The sequence below is a fragment of the Molothrus ater genome, chromosome 10 (genome assembly GCF_012460135.2).
Source record: "Molothrus ater isolate BHLD 08-10-18 breed brown headed cowbird chromosome 10, BPBGC_Mater_1.1, whole genome shotgun sequence".
NCBI lineage: Eukaryota > Metazoa > Chordata > Aves > Passeriformes > Icteridae > Molothrus > Molothrus ater.
Genome location: NC_050487.2, coordinates 3,802,627 through 3,820,692, shown reverse-complemented (window position 1 = coordinate 3,820,692; position 18,066 = coordinate 3,802,627). Strand labels below are relative to the sequence as shown.

The following is an 18,066-nucleotide window of genomic DNA, read 5'->3' as shown; positions in this document are numbered from 1 at the left end:
TTGGGTGCTTTTAATTTTTTTTTTTTTGGTATTTATATAAAATTAAATAACTTACTAGTTAAGTGTTGCACAGTTTGTTTTGGTCCTTCAAGATAGAAATTCTGACCTGTCCTAAGATTAACACAACTTGCATTGCTTTGGACAAAGGCTGATGCCATCTGCAAATACAATGAGAGTGAAATATTAGCAAATTTTGGCAGATGGGTGTTCTAACTTTTTCTCTCTGAAATTTCAGCTTTTACCGCTATGTTTTGGAGCCAGAGATTTCTTTCACAGCAGAGAATAACTTTGCTCCAGGACCAATTGCCAAGTTTTTAGATATGCCCCAGTCTCCACTGTTCACTCTGAATTTAAACACTCCTGAGAGTTGGATGGTGGAGTCTGTTAGAACCCCTTATGACCTTGACAATATCTTCTTAGAGGAGGTAAGAGAAATCATCATGTTCCTACTGCATTTAAATGGTGGTGCTTTTCCAGGGCTTGTTTTTTTATGGGAAAGAAATGCAGAATTTTAAAATACCAATAAACATAGAGCTGTGGATATTACTGCATTTACAGACCTCTAAATGATTTCTAGGAGGGAAGCATAAGCTCCCCAACAGCAGATTGCTGTTCTCAATTACTTGTGGATGCCTGACACCATAGGCTTGGAGCAGGTCCTTCCCTTGCTCCTAGAAGCCATCAAGCTGGTTTCAGCTACTGTTTATTTTCACAGTTCTTGTTAACTGGCAAACACTGCTGTGCTCCACAGAAGGATGTGCAGTGTCAATGCAGCAGTAAAACCATGCAGCAGAAATCCACTCAGCTGCTGTAGGTTCAGGAGCTTGCTGCTGCTTGAGCAGACCTTGACTCAGACTGTTGAACTGTGGGTCTGGGCAGTGCTGCCCCACATACAGAGGGAGAAAAAGGGAAAATCCCTTATTTATTTACCTTATTGTAAAGGTACCACACACGTGTGTGTACCAAGATGTCAAAGCCTTTACAAAGAGGCCTCTGGAAAAGTGACAGTGTTTGCAGCCTTGTGGGCATCACAAATGTGGGTCCCCTTCTCACTGATCACTGTATTATTAGTCCCTATTATTAGTCCCCTCTTACTTCTGCACCTCTCTGATATTGTATGGGAATATGATGTGGTATTGTGGTATATCTGGTATTGCTAATCCTGTACTAGTTATTCACAAATCTAGGAAATTGGGTGTGTGTTTTATGGTTTTGGTTTTGGGTTAGTGTGTTTTGGTTTGGGAGTTTCTTGCTTTTCTTCTCTTAACCTAACTGTGAAGGCATAAATGAAGCATTAATACTACATTTCAAGCCTCTGATTTCCATGCCTGCCCCATTGATTATTGAAAGCCTGAGAGAGGGGGGAATTAAATGCTTCAGGCATTCCAAGTGCATCCCTGAGCTTCTGAATAAACAGCAGCTTTACTTTTGCAGGTGCACCATTTCCAGTTCCCAATGTGCAGTCTGTTGGTGCTCTAGCAATTAATCTGTCATTTTGGATGTGCAGTGAGAGGAGATGCTTTGTGGGATTAGACTAACATTCTGCTTATGTACTGTCCTCAGGCTACATCTGAATTTGGCCTGGTAGGGACCCAAGTCTTTTGGGGTTGTGGGTTTCTTTTTTTTTTTTTGTTATTTTTTCTCTTCTCATTCCTTGGCACCTTTGTTCAGTATAGAAAAAAAGGAATGGGTGTGTCCTGATAGTACCCTAGTGCAGTGTAAGAGCAAGTAAGAGCAAACAAATGTTTATTTCAGATGACTGATATTAGGTGAGACCAGCTTTAAACAGATTTACAGTCAAAATTCTGGATCCCATCATATACTTTTTATGAGATACCAACTCCATTCTCCAGTAAATGTTAAAAAAATTAATTGTGGAATAGAGCAAGAATCCTTCCCTTTTCTTATCCTAGCATATGTTGAGATTCAAATTCTTTTGGTCTGGGCCACTCTTAACAATATTTGTGAGGATTATCACTTGAAGGAGCTGAGCTCTGAGGTTTTCTAGGTATTTGTCTAACAATAAAATTACTCTGGTGAAATTGTTTTTTTTTTAAATAACTATAGCTATTCTAGAGAATAAAAGCTGGCACTTTAAAGCTCATGCTGCAGTCAGCAGTGTCTGCTCCTTTCAGGTAGAGAGTGTTGTAGCTGCAGAGTATGAGCTGGAGTACCTGCTGCTGGAGGGCCACTGCTATGACATTACAACTGGGCAGCCACCTCGGGGACTCCAGTTCACCCTGGGCACCTCCAGCAGCCCTGTCATCGTGGATACCATTGTCATGGCCAACCTGGTGAGTGTTCTCCTGCAGCTGGCACAGCCAGCACAGCCCCTGCCTTCCACCCCTGGCTATTTCCTAGCATGGCCTCTGGCTTTGGGGTGGAACTTGCACTCCACAGCTGCTTGCAGATGCACCAGAACCCCATCATTCCTCACACTGGTGTCTGAAGCCTCTCACCTCTTTCAAGATGAGCTCCTTTCCCTTCTGAGATACTCTGGAATGTCTTTAAATGCTGCCAATATTCTCAAGCAGCCCCTTTCCAGGGGAGCTCAGTTGTTTTCCTGGGACAGGGTCCTCCTTGGGCCATCCACTCTGGTGCTGTGAGCCTCAGGCTGTCTCATTTTTGGGACCCATTTCTTCAGGAGATCTATGGCATAAATGGAGAGAGTCAGCAAGGATAGTTGGCATTGTGGAAAATAAAGGAAGTGTGAAAGAATGGGATTTGCTTATTTTAGGTGAGGAAAAGTGCTGGAAATCCAAGTGTATGATTGCTCCCTACAGCTGATTTTGTAATGTCACTGCAGAAGGGATGTGTCTGTTCTCAGTGTCCACACTGGAACAGGAGACAGATATGGACTGAAATTATGGCAGAGGAATTTTGCCACTGAAGTGTTTTCTTGATATGTAATGTTACTGAAAAACTGAAGTAAATTACCTTTTTTTTTAAATCTTAAAGTTTTTTTAAGTTATTACATTTATTTAAAGAATTAAAATAAAAGCAATGAAAAAATATTCCTTGTTTCCTGGTGCTAAATATTTATTTTAGAATTCTAACTCATTTTCAATTTGTGCCTTTTCTTAGCCAGAGTATATCCTACAGTGATGTAGTATTTCTTACTGTAGAAAGAAAGATGTGCCTTATTTTATATGTGATCAGCCTCATTTTACATGTGAATTTACATGTGGTGTGTTTATGTTAGGGACTAAAACTCAGAAGTGTCCTTTTTCAAATTAGCTATACCAAAATTTTCTAATTAACTATACCAAAATATTCAGAAATATTTTTTAATTTCCTTTTTAAAGCAGCCTGGCTCACGTAGGAGCTGCAAGCATTTGAATCACAGTACAAAAGCGAATGGGACACTAAAGCATCTCTACAGTTGCATGTTTTTTCTATAGGCCTCATAATCTAAATCACAGAGGAAAATATTCAGATCTGGAATCTGAGTATTAAAAATTAAAAAGACTTGAACACAATATTTGAGTTTTTAAGTTCTGTAGAAGAGATATCTTGTAATAGGTAAATTATGATACTGCTTCTGCTGTAGGTGAATTACCACTCTGTAGAGCTTCAGAATTCCTTTAGGTTTTTTGTATAATCACAAATTAGTGTTTTGAAATTCCCTCATTCTTTCATGAAGGCAACTTTTTGCAGGAAAAGACTTTGGGTTTGCACTGCTCCCATCAGGACAGTGAAGACTTTGATCTAACAAATAATGCCAGACTTTTTCAAGCTTCTATCTCATAGGGAAAACCCAACAACTTTGAATGGAATGATTTCTGGGGCTTTTCTCCTTTTGTCTGGGTTTAAAGCCCTTAATCAATGGGCTTGCAAGTAACATTTTAGATCTAAAACAGTGAGTCAAAACCCATAACTTTAAAGCTAATTTTTCTCCATTTGCATTTTCTGGAAAGTGCCAAATATTCTTTTCACTTTACAGGGCTACTTCCAGTTAAAAGCCAATCCTGGTGCATGGACTCTAAGACTGAGAAAAGGCAGATCTGAAGATATTTACAGGATCTACAGGTAGGTCAGGATAAGAAATACTTCAGTCTTTTTCTTGTAAAACATCTGAAGTAGGTAGGCATTGTAATATGTGAATCTAACGGTTTCCTTGTCAAAGTGTGGTGACCTGAACAGCAAATTAAACAGCAAATTACATTTCATACTGAACATAAGTTATGCAAGGTGAAATTCATTAATTTAAAATCCCATTAAGTGTGTTCAAATAAATGCATTTGTTTCTTTGGCATGTCTGAAACCTGTTTTGCAGTGCTGAGGCTAAATACATGTATAAAAATGGCCAGAAGAAATAAAGATTTCTTAAAATATTTTTGCTCTGTAGTAAAAGTCAGTATCTTGCTCTATTTTCAGCCACGATGGCACGGACTCTCCACCTGAAGCTAATGAAGTTATTGTTGTTCTCAATAACTTCAAGAGCAAAATTATTAAAGTGAAGGTGAGTTTATAAACCAGAGGTGCCCTTAAAGAAGTCTGTTTGACCAGCAGTGGGGAGAAACTTGGATGAAGGCCTGAAGTTCCCTTCCCATGAGCATACACTTGAGGCAGTCTGCACTAGGCTCACCTCACAGTATCAGGGGTAGAGAGCATCACCTGTAGCCTTGATTTGGGTTTTTAATACAGGAGAGAATGACAAAGTCCTGTTCCTTGTGTATGTCCTTGAGCTACAATAATACTCACATTTTCCTGACTGCTTATAACTTCAGGAAAAAGCAGTTTTGTATGCCCTATGTCTAGTAATGTACACATGTACATTATATATTACATATGTAGTATATGTCTAGTAATAAACCTTCTGTATGTCCCCGAGCCAGCATTTTATCTGTCACAGATAAATTGCATTCATTTTTTTTTGTGTCACTCTGACACAGGCTAGGTAAGAATACATTTGAAAAAAAAAAAAGAAAAAAAATGGTAAATTACTAATGTGCTGTCTCTTAGGGTTGCCTGTCAGGTAATGCCATAGCTGAGAAGTTCAAGGAGAATGCCTGGCAGATAAGTGATGGCTATAACAGAGCCAGTTCACACCTGACACCATTTACTTGTGCTGGACACTTTTGGGATGTTCTCCCCTATTCACTGTCTTATTTGTGTACCTGCTTTGGAGTCTTAGTGCCAATTATACCAGTTAGAGACTGGTGGAACTGGTGTGTTGGTTTTTTTGAGGGGTAGGGGTTATTGGTTTCTTTCTTTGCCAGAAAGATCACTGGCATCCATCTCATTAAACATCTCTTTACCATCCAGACTAACATGCCTTTGGTGTCTAAAAGCTCCTTTGGAACCTGTTTGGAAAAAGTCACTCATTACTGAGCTGTTTTCCCAGAGAGCTTAGGTTACCTGTCAGCTCATGGGGTGTAATTCAAGTAGGTAAAACCAGAACCAGTGTCAGGACAACACTCCTGACAACATCTACTCAATATGTGGTTCCAACTCACTAAAGCCATGCCATGCTTCACAGGTTCAGAAAAAGTTTGATATGATGAATGAAGATCTGCTAAGTGATGGCACCAATGAGAATGAATCTGGATTTTGGGAATCTCTGAAATGGTAAAACTAATTCAATGATAACCTACAAGTTTCTTGAAACTGGAAAACTATTTGGCAATACCATGGTGGCTGTGAAATTCCACAGCTGTCTCTTAAGTCTGCTTGAATTCAGGGCTGTCATTCATTGGACTCCTCTGCTTCTGTTTCTAGAGCTCTGGGCTCCTGCTTTGCACCTGCTTTTACCTTCCTTTACCCCCCTGCTACTTGGGATCCTGAAAACATTGCTCCTTCCCAGGAGCTGCACCTCAGCCAGTGCTCTCTCAATCAAAGGTGTTCATGTCTGAGCTCCTGGACCTTCCCTGTCCTTGTGCACAGCACTCTGCCTTGGGAAGATGCCCTGGGCAGCAGGGAATGACACCCAAAGCCCACAGACCAACTGTGTTAAAGCAAAAATGGAGCCATTTTCTGTATTTGCAGCCTTTCCTTTGTCCTTCACAGAACCATGTTTTTCCTTTCAGGGGATTCACAGGAGGACAAAAGAATGAAGATGTGAAACAGGATAAAGATGATGTACTAAACATATTCTCTGTGGCTTCAGGACACCTATATGAGAGATTCCTACGGTTAGTTGAGAATTTATGACCCCAGTGTGCCAAAGGGTGGTGGCCTTGCACCAGGGGAAAGGTTACAATCTGCAAGAGTATAAAAAACCACACTTTTTCAATGCTTCAGAAGTCCACTAGAATCTGCATCTCCTGTGTCATGGGAACTTCTGTCTGCATAGCATTCATGAGTTAAAAATTGACTTAGTTTAATAGATGGTGTGTTGCTGTCCTAAATTTTCTCAATACAATATAACCAATGTATTGTTAAGAAGTTACAGAATAAGTCACTGTTGCTTTGGAAAGAATCTGAGTTTCTGTTGTTCCCAAAGGCCTGTGAAAGCCAACAGGTTGTATATTATCTGCCTAGTTAAAGTATAGAGATGGTGAGGGTTTACTAATTTTGTTCAAATTAAGCAACTTACAATAGGCTGAAGCTACCCACTTTTTCTTTATGTATGTAGTTCAGCTACCTGACACAAAACTGCAAATAATTTAATCATGTAGCTGAGCAATTTGTAATCTATGACACAGCTCATCTTTTGTGGGTGCCACTTGTTCCTGTAACTGCTTTATTTTTTTTTCTTTTGATAGCATAATGATGTTGTCTGTGCTGAAACACACCAAGACTCCTTTAAAGTTTTGGTTTCTGAAGAACTACTTATCACCTACATTCAAGGTTTGTTACTAATTAGAAATTTATTTGGTGGTGGGGGAAAGATGCCACAAGCTGCTTCCCCCTCCCTTTCCCAGCATCACTTGGCTAAACCTGAACTCACCCAAAGCTGGAGGAAGCCTCACAGATGGGAATGTCAGCTGATGTGACAGTGGGCCAAGTTTTTCTAGTAAAAAAATTCTCCCAATGCTCTTCTCTCATTTTACATGCTCCCACTTACACTGCTTTGTACACTCCTAAACAATTGTCCCATCTGTGAATTTTTATGATTTGAGTAATACAGTCTCATCTGTGGATCACTGTGAAATGGCTCCTAAGGAACTGTGTGGACAAAAATGCTGAAATAGTTAGTTGCTTTACAATTTATATTGCTTGTTCAGCTTGGGCCTCAGTGTTTTGTGTGAATTAAAAATGAAACTGATTTTCTTTGTGGTATTTCATTTTCTGATGTTCTGTGCCTTTGACTGAAGTCTGTCTCTTGTAATGTGCTTTTCTTTTTCCTGCAGAGGAACAAAGAACTGAGATAAGCTGCTTTTTTCCCCTCCCTCTGCAGGAGTTCATCCCATACATGGCCAAGAAGTACAATTTCCAGTATGAGCTTGTCCAGTATAAGTGGCCACGCTGGCTGCACCAACAAACAGAGAAGCAGAGAATCATCTGGGGTTACAAGATCCTCTTTCTAGATGTGCTCTTCCCATTAGCTGTTGATAAAATCCTCTTTGTGGATGCTGATCAGGTAACACAGAGGCTGCAGTTATTTGATCTTTTCTTTTTTTCCTATTTTTTTTTTAATTAATGAGTTCTAGAATACAATTTCCATATTGTTGGAAGAGTTGCAAGTTTGAGCCCTTCACAGGCATGACTGGAGATTGATTCTGTAATTATGGCATGCTTCACTGAGGGCTGGGTTTTGTGCCTGTATCCACAAGATTGGTTTTGTTGGCCTGTCTTTTACTGTTATCTGGTTCCTCATTCACTCACTGTGATTCCAGATTCTCATTTCACCCTTCCATTTTTGCACTTCAGTCTGTTCTCCCAGCCTGCAGATCACTTACCACAGACAGTATTTTCCTAAGTCACCAACAACTCTGCCCTCCCAGGCCCCTGCTTTTAACTTGACCACATCTGAGTGGCTTTCAGAGGAGGAGAAGGCAAATCCCTTGTGCACAAGGCCATGGGAGGCTTTGTGTGTGCTCCCTCCTCAGCTCCTGGGTGGGAAGGGCAGGAAATGTGCACAGTGAGAACTGCCAAAACTGCTCTCAAAAGTACATGTGAAATGAGAAGTGCAGATTATCAACAAGTGACTGTGAACTGCCTGGGGGTTTGGCACATGTACAGTGTGAAGCCATGCCAGGTCAAACTGAAGCTGAAGGATCAGTTAGGAGAGATTTCCAGCTCCCCAGCTGTGATTTTGGACAGTTTGTTTCTCTGCTTGTGAGAGATACGAGGACATTTATTTCCCCATTAGAGTGGTATTTTTAAAGCAGTGCTAGTGCCACATCTGTGTCAAAAAGCCATTGGAAAGCTTTCATCCCTGAAGGGTCTGCAAACACTGAATAGGAGGGGATACCAAGAATCCCAGTTCATGTATAGTGAGAATTCTTGCTGCTTATTAAGAAACAGTTTTGCACTTCATCTGTCAACCCAACCCCCATCAGGTTATTTGAAGTTCTATTTTATTTGCTCCAGCTCTAAGGGCAGGGGAGACAACACCTTTTGTGCTGTATTTTTGTACCACTTACATATAATGCAAAAAACTGCCATTTGCTCAGTTGGAATGAAATCCTGTACAGCATTTGCAAACAACCCTAGAAAGGCAGGCTCCTAGAAATGAAAAGAAAATGTGCTTTCCCTTCAGATTGTGCGCACAGATCTGAAGGAATTGAGGGATTTCAATCTGGATGGTGCTCCTTATGGATACACCCCATTCTGTGACAGCCGAAGGGAGATGGATGGATACAGGTTCTGGAAATCAGGGTACTGGGCAAGTCATTTAGCTGGAAGAAAATACCACATCAGGTATGAAGAATTTATTTTTTTTTTCTTTTTTTTTCAAAATAGAGGGATAAAATTTTTGTTGCTGCTTAGACTTAGCAGAAAACCAGCTGTGGTATGCAGTGCTGCATGAACCATTTGTTGCTTCCTGTTGCCTCTTTAAGGTTCTGTGGCCAATGAAGCACTAGAGACACTGAAGTTATTTTCAGTCTGCTACAGCTTTTAGAGATGAAGAACTGAAGTGTTAGCTAACAGACATCTTCCTTTGTTAATAGCAAATGTTGGAACAGGGACTGCATGACAGCAAAGCTAAGACAGATTTCTTGAAAATTCTTTTTTATACATGCCATGACTTTGTTAGAACTGCTTTCCTGCCTTGATCATAGATGTGCTGCCACCCTGAGATTGTTTTAGGGTATTGTGTCTCAGGGGTTTAGTAGGGCTGCAGTGTTACCCCCCCAGTGAAATGACTAATTGCAATCATTACTTAATTGCACCATCTCCATGTAGTGCTCTGTACGTTGTGGATCTGAAGAAGTTCAGGAAGATAGCAGCTGGAGATCGACTCAGAGGACAGTATCAGGGTCTGAGTCAGGATCCAAACAGCCTGTCCAACCTTGATCAGGTGTGCTTTATTGTGTTTGTTTTGTTTTACTGGGCTATGGTGTCAGGATGGGACTGATTTTCCCAGAGGTCTTTGTTTGGAATGGGATGAAGTGTGGATTCATCACTTTATATTTGCATTGGGAAAAAAGAAAACTCTTACAGAAGTTAACCTTCACAATCCTGTTGGTTTGGGAGGGGGGTTGCTTCTCCCATCCTGCACCCTGTGGAAACAGCTACTAACTCTTACTCTGCACAACAGGATTTGCCAAACAACATGATCCACCAAGTACCAATTAAGTCCCTCCCCCAGGAGTGGCTGTGGTGTGAAACATGGTGTGATGATTCCTCGAAGAAGAGAGCAAAAACCATTGATCTGGTGAGTGCAGGATGATTCCCTCACTCTTGCAGCACATGAAAATACAGCAAACAGTTGTAGAGGCACTTCCCTCCCTCAGCACATTTTCAGCACTTGAGTTTTTTGCCATTAGCTTCTGTGTTTCTCTTACCTGGAGCAGTGGCATTGTTGTGAACTTGGAAAGAGACTTTGCACTGTTCTCTGGCTGAAGATCCCTGCAGAGGGGAGCACACCTCTGTTGAGTGCAGAAACCTTTTGTAGCCTGTCTGTTCTGTTTGCAGTGTAACAACCCAATGACCAAAGAGCCCAAGCTGCAGGCAGCCATGAGGATAGTTCCAGAGTGGCAGGACTATGATCAAGAAATCAAACTGCTCCAGAGTAATTTCCAGAAGGAGAAAGAAATGGGAACACCAGCTGAGATGCCAGGACAACACACACATGGTAACTTTTCTTTCTGTACTTCTGGGACTTTCTCTGTGCCTGTTGGTCTTGTGCTGTGTCCTCCCTCACTTGTACCATGCAAGGGCTGAATGATGGAATGAGGGCTGAATTAAGGGAGTGTCATGAGATGGAAGGGACTTGATGAGCAAGTCTGGTGTAATTTAACCTAATTCTGAAAGCCAGAGAACAGATTTGTTCTAGTTCTGTAAGAGACCCTCACTGTTCTTGCAGTTTTATGAGCTTGGCCTTTTCTTAACCCTTAAAGAAGTTCTGCTGCACACTGTGGGTGGGAATTGTTCTTCAGGCACTGGTACCTTGCAAAGAACAACTCTTGGGAGCTTTATTGATTCTCAAACCAACCTGCCACTGGCCAATGAGTGTTCATTTTTCTCTCCTCTTCTACAGATCCAGCAGCACACGTGGAATTATGATCCATGGAGACAAATTCAAGTTAGACTCTTTCATAGACAATTTTTATATTGGAAGCTAGTTTTTTTCCGGTGTGTCTGCAAAACTGCTGAATAATTGAATGGGATGATGTATGCATTTCTATTACTTGCCTTTGGGTTAATTTCTGCATATGAAATAGGATCTGGACTGCTGGAATTAGCATTCCTGGTGTTTTGCACCTGTGGTGGAGATGAAAGACCCCATGATGGAATTTAGTGTTTCAGAAACAAAACTTCACAATCCACCAGAAGAGCCACAGCCTGTTCCTTCAGCTGTTGCTGCCTCCACCACTGCTGAAGCTCCAGTCTAGCCTCAGATCTAACTTGAGAGTCTGGGAATTGCAGACATACATCCTAACCTCAACTGATGGACACAAATTTTTCCAGGTAACATTATAAAGCTCGAAATTATGCCTTGAGTTTGGGACACTGTTTCATCTTCAGGTTTTCAAACAATTGAAAATACTTCTTGGATTTGTTCAGTCTGCCCTTGATTTTGTAACACATTCAGCATTATTTTGATTTTCTATTTTCTGTCTTCATTTATTGCCCAACTTTTGATGGTTTGGTTTAATGTAAAGCTCTACCACAATCTCTTTAAATGCCCATCCAAATGCAAATGCCTAAGCTCACAAAGTGAGCAGAGCACAGAATTTGGCAGCTGAGTTCATCCTAGCCTCTGACTTGAATCAAAGTGCCCTCCCTTCCTCCTCCTCCTCCTCCTCCAAGTGTAAATCAGTCTGCAAAACTGGCAGGGCCTTACTCTTGCTGTGGTTCATTGATTCATGAATGTTTTTTTGTTTATGAAAAATCTGTGGAACTTGGAAGTTTATCATCATGTAAATTTCATTAACTTTATTTTTCTTCAAACAGAGATGTTGTCACATCAATAAAAACTTCAGAGTTCTTAGGTCTTAAGCCTTAGTTCCCACTTTGATCATCCTTTTTCCTTGCACACATTACAGTCCTCATTTGATTTTGGGGTTTCTGGATATTTCACTTGCATTTGCTTTCATTCTGTGCATAGAAAAGGAGGTCTCTTCTTGCAAGGGTTAATTACCCTGGGCTGTTTTATCATTCATGTCTTCATTTTGAAAGATGCTGCTGCTGCCATAGTTCTGTACTATGAACATACCAATTAAAGAAAACCCTCAAACCCAGTTTCCCCCTTTCTGTAGGGTTAATAGTCTGCTCCCTGTAACTCTGAAGAGTTGAAAAGTAAGAACTAAAAGGAGATTTCTAGTACAAAATATAGTCACCTATGCAGCTTGAGAAATCCAGACTTTTTTGGGTTTTGTGACTCCCTTGTTTTCATACAGATAAATGTTTTGTGCTGTAAGACCTTCAACACAATAATCATATCTCAGTATAAGAATATTGAAATATTCTTCTGCAATTGCTGTGTTATAAATCCTATTATGTTTTGGAGGAATCTGAAAGAAGACATCAGTAGTATTTAAACTGTTCAATAGTGTGGTTTAAGAGAAAAAGCTGCTCTTCTCCAGCCAGCTGAAGGAAGGGCACAAACTCTTAAAAAAAGCACATTAAGAGCAACTGACAGAGTTTATCAGCTTAAGTATTCCCACTTAGTAGGGTTTTAAATTCAGATAGTCTGTCTGGTGTCTCTGGAAATGACAGGTGAGGTGCCTTATGCTTCCCATCAAAACTGCTCCACTTAAGGGTAAGCAGACTTAGAGTAGCAGGACTTTTTTTGGTGTAAAATGCAATACACCTGCCAACAAATTAATTACATGTGATGTCAATTAGCCTCTTTTAAACAGCTAAGACAGCACAGGTAAGGTTGTCCTTTCTGTGGTCAGCTCCAAATCACTTCAGCCTTGCTGGAGCACATGGAGTGGCACAGGGAGAAGTGGGCAGGAGCTGTACACCCCTTATTCCTTCCAGAGATGGATGGAGCAAGAATGTGCCTCAAGCCCTCAGAGCAGGAGCAGCTTTCTGAGAAACAAGGCCCTTTCCTCTCTAGAACTGTATCTGGCTTCTTTTTTCCCCCCAAATTATATTAGGAGCCACAAGACTGGGAAGAAAGCCACCTCTTAAATTCAGCACATTTACAATGCTTTGTTGGATAAGAAAATACTTCTAAATTAAATGTCAGTTACAATGATTTTTTTAAATATGCTCCTTCATTCTGATAGTTAATGTATGTACTTGAGCACCCACACTGCATCCTATTGTTTGTTTAATGATAGGATCTCTCTGGCTATGGAGGGTAAGTTTGCTGTCTCCAGTTAACAGACACCATGCTCTTCATTTTTTATGAAGAAATGGAAGTCATCTAACTCACATTGATACAGAAAGAAACCAGAAACATACTCTGAGATTCTATACCTTTGCAGTATGGGAAGGTGTTCTCAAGTAAAGTATAAAATGCACAGGTAGTAATGATCTTCTGAATGTGAACTGTTCCCATTTTTCCTCAGAAGCTGCTATTTGTTTCCACCCAAAAATGACAATCAAAAAGAGAAGAACCACTTCTTTTGGATCTGTGCATGTGTTTGCTCTTGGATGCTCAATGGGGCCTTAAGACAAATAGTTTGTCACCCCCATGTAGAAAGCATCTTGGAGTGAGATGCTTAATGAAATAGAGCAGCTGCTGCTCACATCACTGATGGCCTGGTCCTGTCACCAGCAGAGTGATGATAATTAGAAAATGGGGATTGCAGAGGTCACAGTGGGGTTTTGCATCCCTCAGAGTAGAAAAGCCACATCTGAGGCAAGGTGAAGGCATTGTTCCCATCTCTGCTACAAGCAGCTTGACCTCTTGGTGAGGAGTTCACACTTGAGAAATGCCCTCTACTTTTATTTCAAAAGGAACGTTCTACTAAAAAGCAAATAGCAAAGAAACAAAACTTTAAGATTTCTCTTTCCTTTAGCTATATGGAGTTATAAAGAACATGAAAGGGACATGTAAAAGCAGTAAATACCCAGTAACAGTCTTAGGAATCAGAACATTGTTAAATTATGACCTGGTTTTACCCAAATCTTCTGTAATCTGCTCAAGAATATTCCATAACTCTGTGTGGCAAGTGATCCAAGGTGTGGGGGGTTCTCTTTACTGAATGGCACTGAGATCACAGTGAACTTCCCTAAGAACGAGATCCAACATAATAAAACCTCTGCTGTTCTTTACCCTTGTCTCTCCTGTCAGTTGCTTTGGGGCAGATAACTGAGGTGTTAATAGTGTTCCTTGGAGTACATTTTTCACTTGTTGCATGCAGGTGTTGGGATGCTGTTGAAAAGCTAAAAGGGAAAAAGAGTAAAGTGTTCCTCCTCCCAGCCAGTCTTCTTAATCAAGGTATTTGAGTAACCCCTAAACTTCTGTTAAACAATAGCAATATTTTATATAAATCTACCTTTTAGGTTTTTTTTTTTTGGAACTCTACCTACTGCTACTGTAAAAGAATGTTTCTGTCAGCTTTTTGTAATTTCTTCATTTGATTTGGGTTTACACTGATACTTCACCATAAGCACTGGGAAAGTGATCCTCCCAAAATACTTCCAAGTACAGAGATGTGTCTGAAGTTCTTTCAGAGTTGGGAATGAATTCCAAACTCCTATGGGACTCTAAAAGCCTCTTTTCCAGAGCATCTTTATTAATCAAAGATCTATAAAATGGACAGCTTGACACAGGAAGCCCAGCTGAATGCTACAGAGACCCTGCACTTGACTGTTTGAACTTGCTCAGGTTTGGAAAGTGAGACCAAATCCTAGGAGACAACTAAAAGAGGAACAAGAAAGCAGCCAGAAAGAATAAATACACATTATATGCCTATGACCTCAACAGGATTTTGCACTCCTCCCCTTTTGCTTTTTGAAGTACCTATTGAAGCATGTAACTGTATATACTTAATGCTGAAGAACTGATCATCTTCCACCCCAAAAGAGCTGCATAAATGAGAAAAATTCTAATGGGGGAGTGGGGAGAGGGGATGCAAAAAGTAGTTTTGAATCCTTTTTTTTAAAATAAAATTTTAAAAAATTGTATTAACCTGGATACAACAGGTTTCTTTGATGGGCAAACTGTCCCATTCCTTGCTGGTTTGCTGTGTACCATTTAGGCTCTTTCTGGGGAAGTTACAAAGCCATACGAGGGCAGGCAGCCCTTTGTCTACAGGTGAACAAATCACCAGGCCACGAGCTGCTCTTGCTGCCCATTTCCATGTATTTTATCTTAAAAGGAAAATGCCACTGCTTTACTAAAAAGCAAATAACAAAGAAATGAGACTTGAAGATTTCTCTTTCATTTAGCTGTGTGGGGATATAAAGAAAGTGAATACTTGCACTGATTTAACAGTGCAAGTATTATTTAACAAAATGAAAAGTCATCATTGAACAAGATGAAAAGTCACAGAAATGCACTTCAGAGTCAGACAACACCAGTTGTGCTGCCCTTATCCCCAGGGCTTAGAGGGACAGGGGTAACCCATGCCATTGTCCTATGCACACTGTGCTGATCCTGAAGGGGTCTTGCTCCCAAATTGCTGCTTTGGCCCATCCAAGGCACACCTGGCAGTTCCTGTGCATACAAAAACATCCCTGAATTCAGCACTCAGCACACACCAGCACTCCCAGCTGTGCTCTGGGTGCAGCAGCCCTTCCTGCCCCATCCCCAGGCACTCCTTGCCTGCAGCCAGCCCTGCCTGGAGAGCCCAGGCCACTGGATTTAATGCTGTGGCCAGCAAACAGCTGCAGTTTTCAAGGGAAAGCCCTTGATCCATACAGGGGCTTCTGGCTGGAAGTTCTCTGCAGGCTCTGCCCAGTTTGCCAGGTCAGCCCTCCCACCACTCCCTGGGGAAGGTGCCCAGATTGAGGGGCAAACCCTCAGTGAGGATCCAGAGCCAGTGCTCAGCAGTCCTGGGACTGCTCTCCAGAGCTGCACGGTGCCTCTGGCCCACACCTGCACCTGCTGTGTCCAACAAGCACAGCCTGGTCTGCAGCCTCTGCAGAAATGCATCCCAGGGAAGGAGTTCAACCTGTACCCTCTGCAACCAAGCCTCTCCAGTCTGCCACCCCAACTCAGCAATGGCCAGTGGGACACAAAGCACAAGGTTCCTTCAGGAACTGACCTTCCCAAAGCCTGCCACTCCCCCAGACCAGCCTCACAAGGCATCACAGAAAAATTTGTTCTGACACTGGATTTACACTTCATGCTTCCACCCTGGCTAGCAGTGACAGTGTAAATACCCCAACATTCAAGGCTACCCACAAGGAGATTCCTCTCCATTTACTCTACCCATCTCCTCTTTGCCACATAACTACAGGGTTGGAAATGGGGGTGAGTGTCCTATCCCCATCTGTCAGAGCTGGGGCAGTTCTCTGCTGTTCTTGGGGCAGTTTTTTCTTTATCTCTCCCCCAGCCACTCCTCCCTCCAGGAGATCTCTGCTGTCCATGGCCACTGAGTGTCCCTGCAGGGCTGATCCAATTCCAGCATCCCATGGGGAGATGCTGCGCCCAGGGCAGGAGCCAAGCATTCCTACCTGGATCCAATCTGAGCCTGGCACAGCACAGCAGCCTCTGCCCAGTGCATTGCCAGAGGAGCAGCTTCTGCTGCCCTGCATGGCCAGAGGGAGCCCAGGCCCATCTCCAGCAGCCCTGGAGCTGCAGAGGAAAACTCCCCCCTTGTGCAGGATCCCTGCTCCAGCAGAGCCACAGCTGGCACTGCAGGAGGGCTGAGCCCCCATGGGATGGGGCTGTGCCACCCCCCTGACACACAGGGGGCCAGGGACTGCTCTCACTCTGGCAGTAGTTGGGTTTTTTTTGTACTACTGCATTTGTATTTTAATTTTCTTAGTAAAGAACTGTTATTCCTATTCCCATATCTTTGCCTGAGAACCCCTTAATTTCAAAATCATAATAATTCAGAGGGAGAGGGTTTACATTTTCCATTTCAGGGGAGGCTCCTGCCTTCCTTAGCAGACACCTGTCTGTCAAACCAAGACATATATTTACCCAACTACGAGTACTGCTTATGGATTATACCACACAAATGGATTACAGAACCATCTGTTTAGAGCCAACATGTGGATATTCACTACCTAGAGGATAAAGACCTCTCCCCCCCTCCCTTTCTGACTGCAGCACAGTATCCTGGCTGCTCCTTGGTATTGTAAACACAGGATGCCCTAACAAAGGCAGGAATGAGGCATCTGACTCCATCTTATCAGAAGGCTAATTTATTACTTTATTATACTGTATCATATTAAAAGTAGACTATACTAAAGAATACAGAAAGGATACTTACAAAATGCTAAAAAGATAAGGAAAAATTTGTGACACTTTTCAGAGTCCTGACACAGCTTGGCCCTGATTGGCCAAAGAGTGAAAAAACTCAGACCAGAATCCAATGAAACAATCACCTGTGGGTAAACAATCTCCAAACACGTTCCAAAGGAGCAAAACACAGGAGAAGCAAATGAGATAAGAATTGTTTTCCTTTTCTCTGAGGCTCCTCTCGCTGCCTTTCAGCTTCCCAGGAGAAAATCTCTGGGCGAAGGGATTTTTTCAGAGAATGTGAATGGCACACTTGGAACCCAGGTAATTAAACAGCATTCCCTAACTAGGACACTGGGAAAATCACTTCTGACTCCAAGAATTTATTGCTGCCTAGACTTTATTAAGACCGCTGCAAAGAAAGATTGCCTTATTCTTGGGATACATTGAATTTGTTCCTTATTATAAAATAAATATTATTTTTATTTAATTTTATAATAATTAACATTTTTAATATATTACAGTAACATATATCAAGGTACAAGCAACAAGGATTTTGTGAGCTGTTTATGTCTACACTCAGGCAGTGTTGCTATTATCCCAAACCTATCATTCCTCAAAGTTACACTGCTTTGACAAGAATGATGTCCCATAAAATACCCTCAAGAGTAATTTTAGCTGTCAAGGCACCCCTGATCTCCCAGGACCTTCCCTCTAGTTTCAAATTAATGTCTGGACAAGGAGCTCTCTGCTGGGCTTCTCTGAACACGTGCCTTATCTTCCACAGTTTATCAAAAGCCAACTGCATTGGGTCAGTGACTCCTCCAGCCATCTCTGCAGACTTTCTAAATACCACCTATTGAATTGTCCCTTTAGAAAAATCTTAAAATACCAGCTACTCAACATCTACTGCATCAGATTGATGGAAGGTATCCCAGTAGAGGTGATATTTTAAAGATTTTTACCCACATGCATTCTCTATTATATACCCTGCTTTTTATTAAAACAATTTTGGCATCTTCACTAATAAAGCATAACGAGTTAGGGACATTTTCCCAAAAGTTCTGCTGTGTTCCAAGGGAAAAGCTGTGGTGGAAGCCATGTTGTGGCAGTTTTGTGTTGCCCTTGGGATGCCTTTTGCAGCTGCAGTGTGCCTGGAGCTCTGGGCTTGGTGGTTTCAAAACCTTAACCCTAGGCAG

General features: G+C 41.7%; 1 protein-coding gene across 2 annotated transcripts in view; it reads left to right on the top strand.

Moving 5' to 3' along the window:
* Positions 1 to 11,553, top strand: part of UGGT1 (UDP-glucose glycoprotein glucosyltransferase 1) — a 38,354-nt gene extending 26,801 nt beyond the window's left edge. For both annotated transcript variants that reach the window (XM_036388706.2, XM_036388705.2), the window contains 13 exons: positions 236 to 425; positions 2,136 to 2,294; positions 3,944 to 4,029; positions 4,378 to 4,462; positions 5,483 to 5,571; positions 6,030 to 6,134; positions 6,708 to 6,792; positions 7,343 to 7,525; positions 8,648 to 8,808; positions 9,295 to 9,409; positions 9,650 to 9,766; positions 10,027 to 10,186; positions 10,592 to 11,553. In XM_036388706.2, coding sequence (XP_036244599.1) covers positions 236 to 425; positions 2,136 to 2,294; positions 3,944 to 4,029; positions 4,378 to 4,462; positions 5,483 to 5,571; positions 6,030 to 6,134; positions 6,708 to 6,792; positions 7,343 to 7,525; positions 8,648 to 8,808; positions 9,295 to 9,409; positions 9,650 to 9,766; positions 10,027 to 10,186; positions 10,592 to 10,617 — 1,561 coding nt within the window. In that variant the 3' untranslated portion in view covers positions 10,618 to 11,553. The remainder of the gene's footprint in view (positions 1 to 235; positions 426 to 2,135; positions 2,295 to 3,943; positions 4,030 to 4,377; positions 4,463 to 5,482; positions 5,572 to 6,029; positions 6,135 to 6,707; positions 6,793 to 7,342; positions 7,526 to 8,647; positions 8,809 to 9,294; positions 9,410 to 9,649; positions 9,767 to 10,026; positions 10,187 to 10,591) is intronic.
* Positions 11,554 to 18,066: the final 6,513 nt, after the last annotated feature.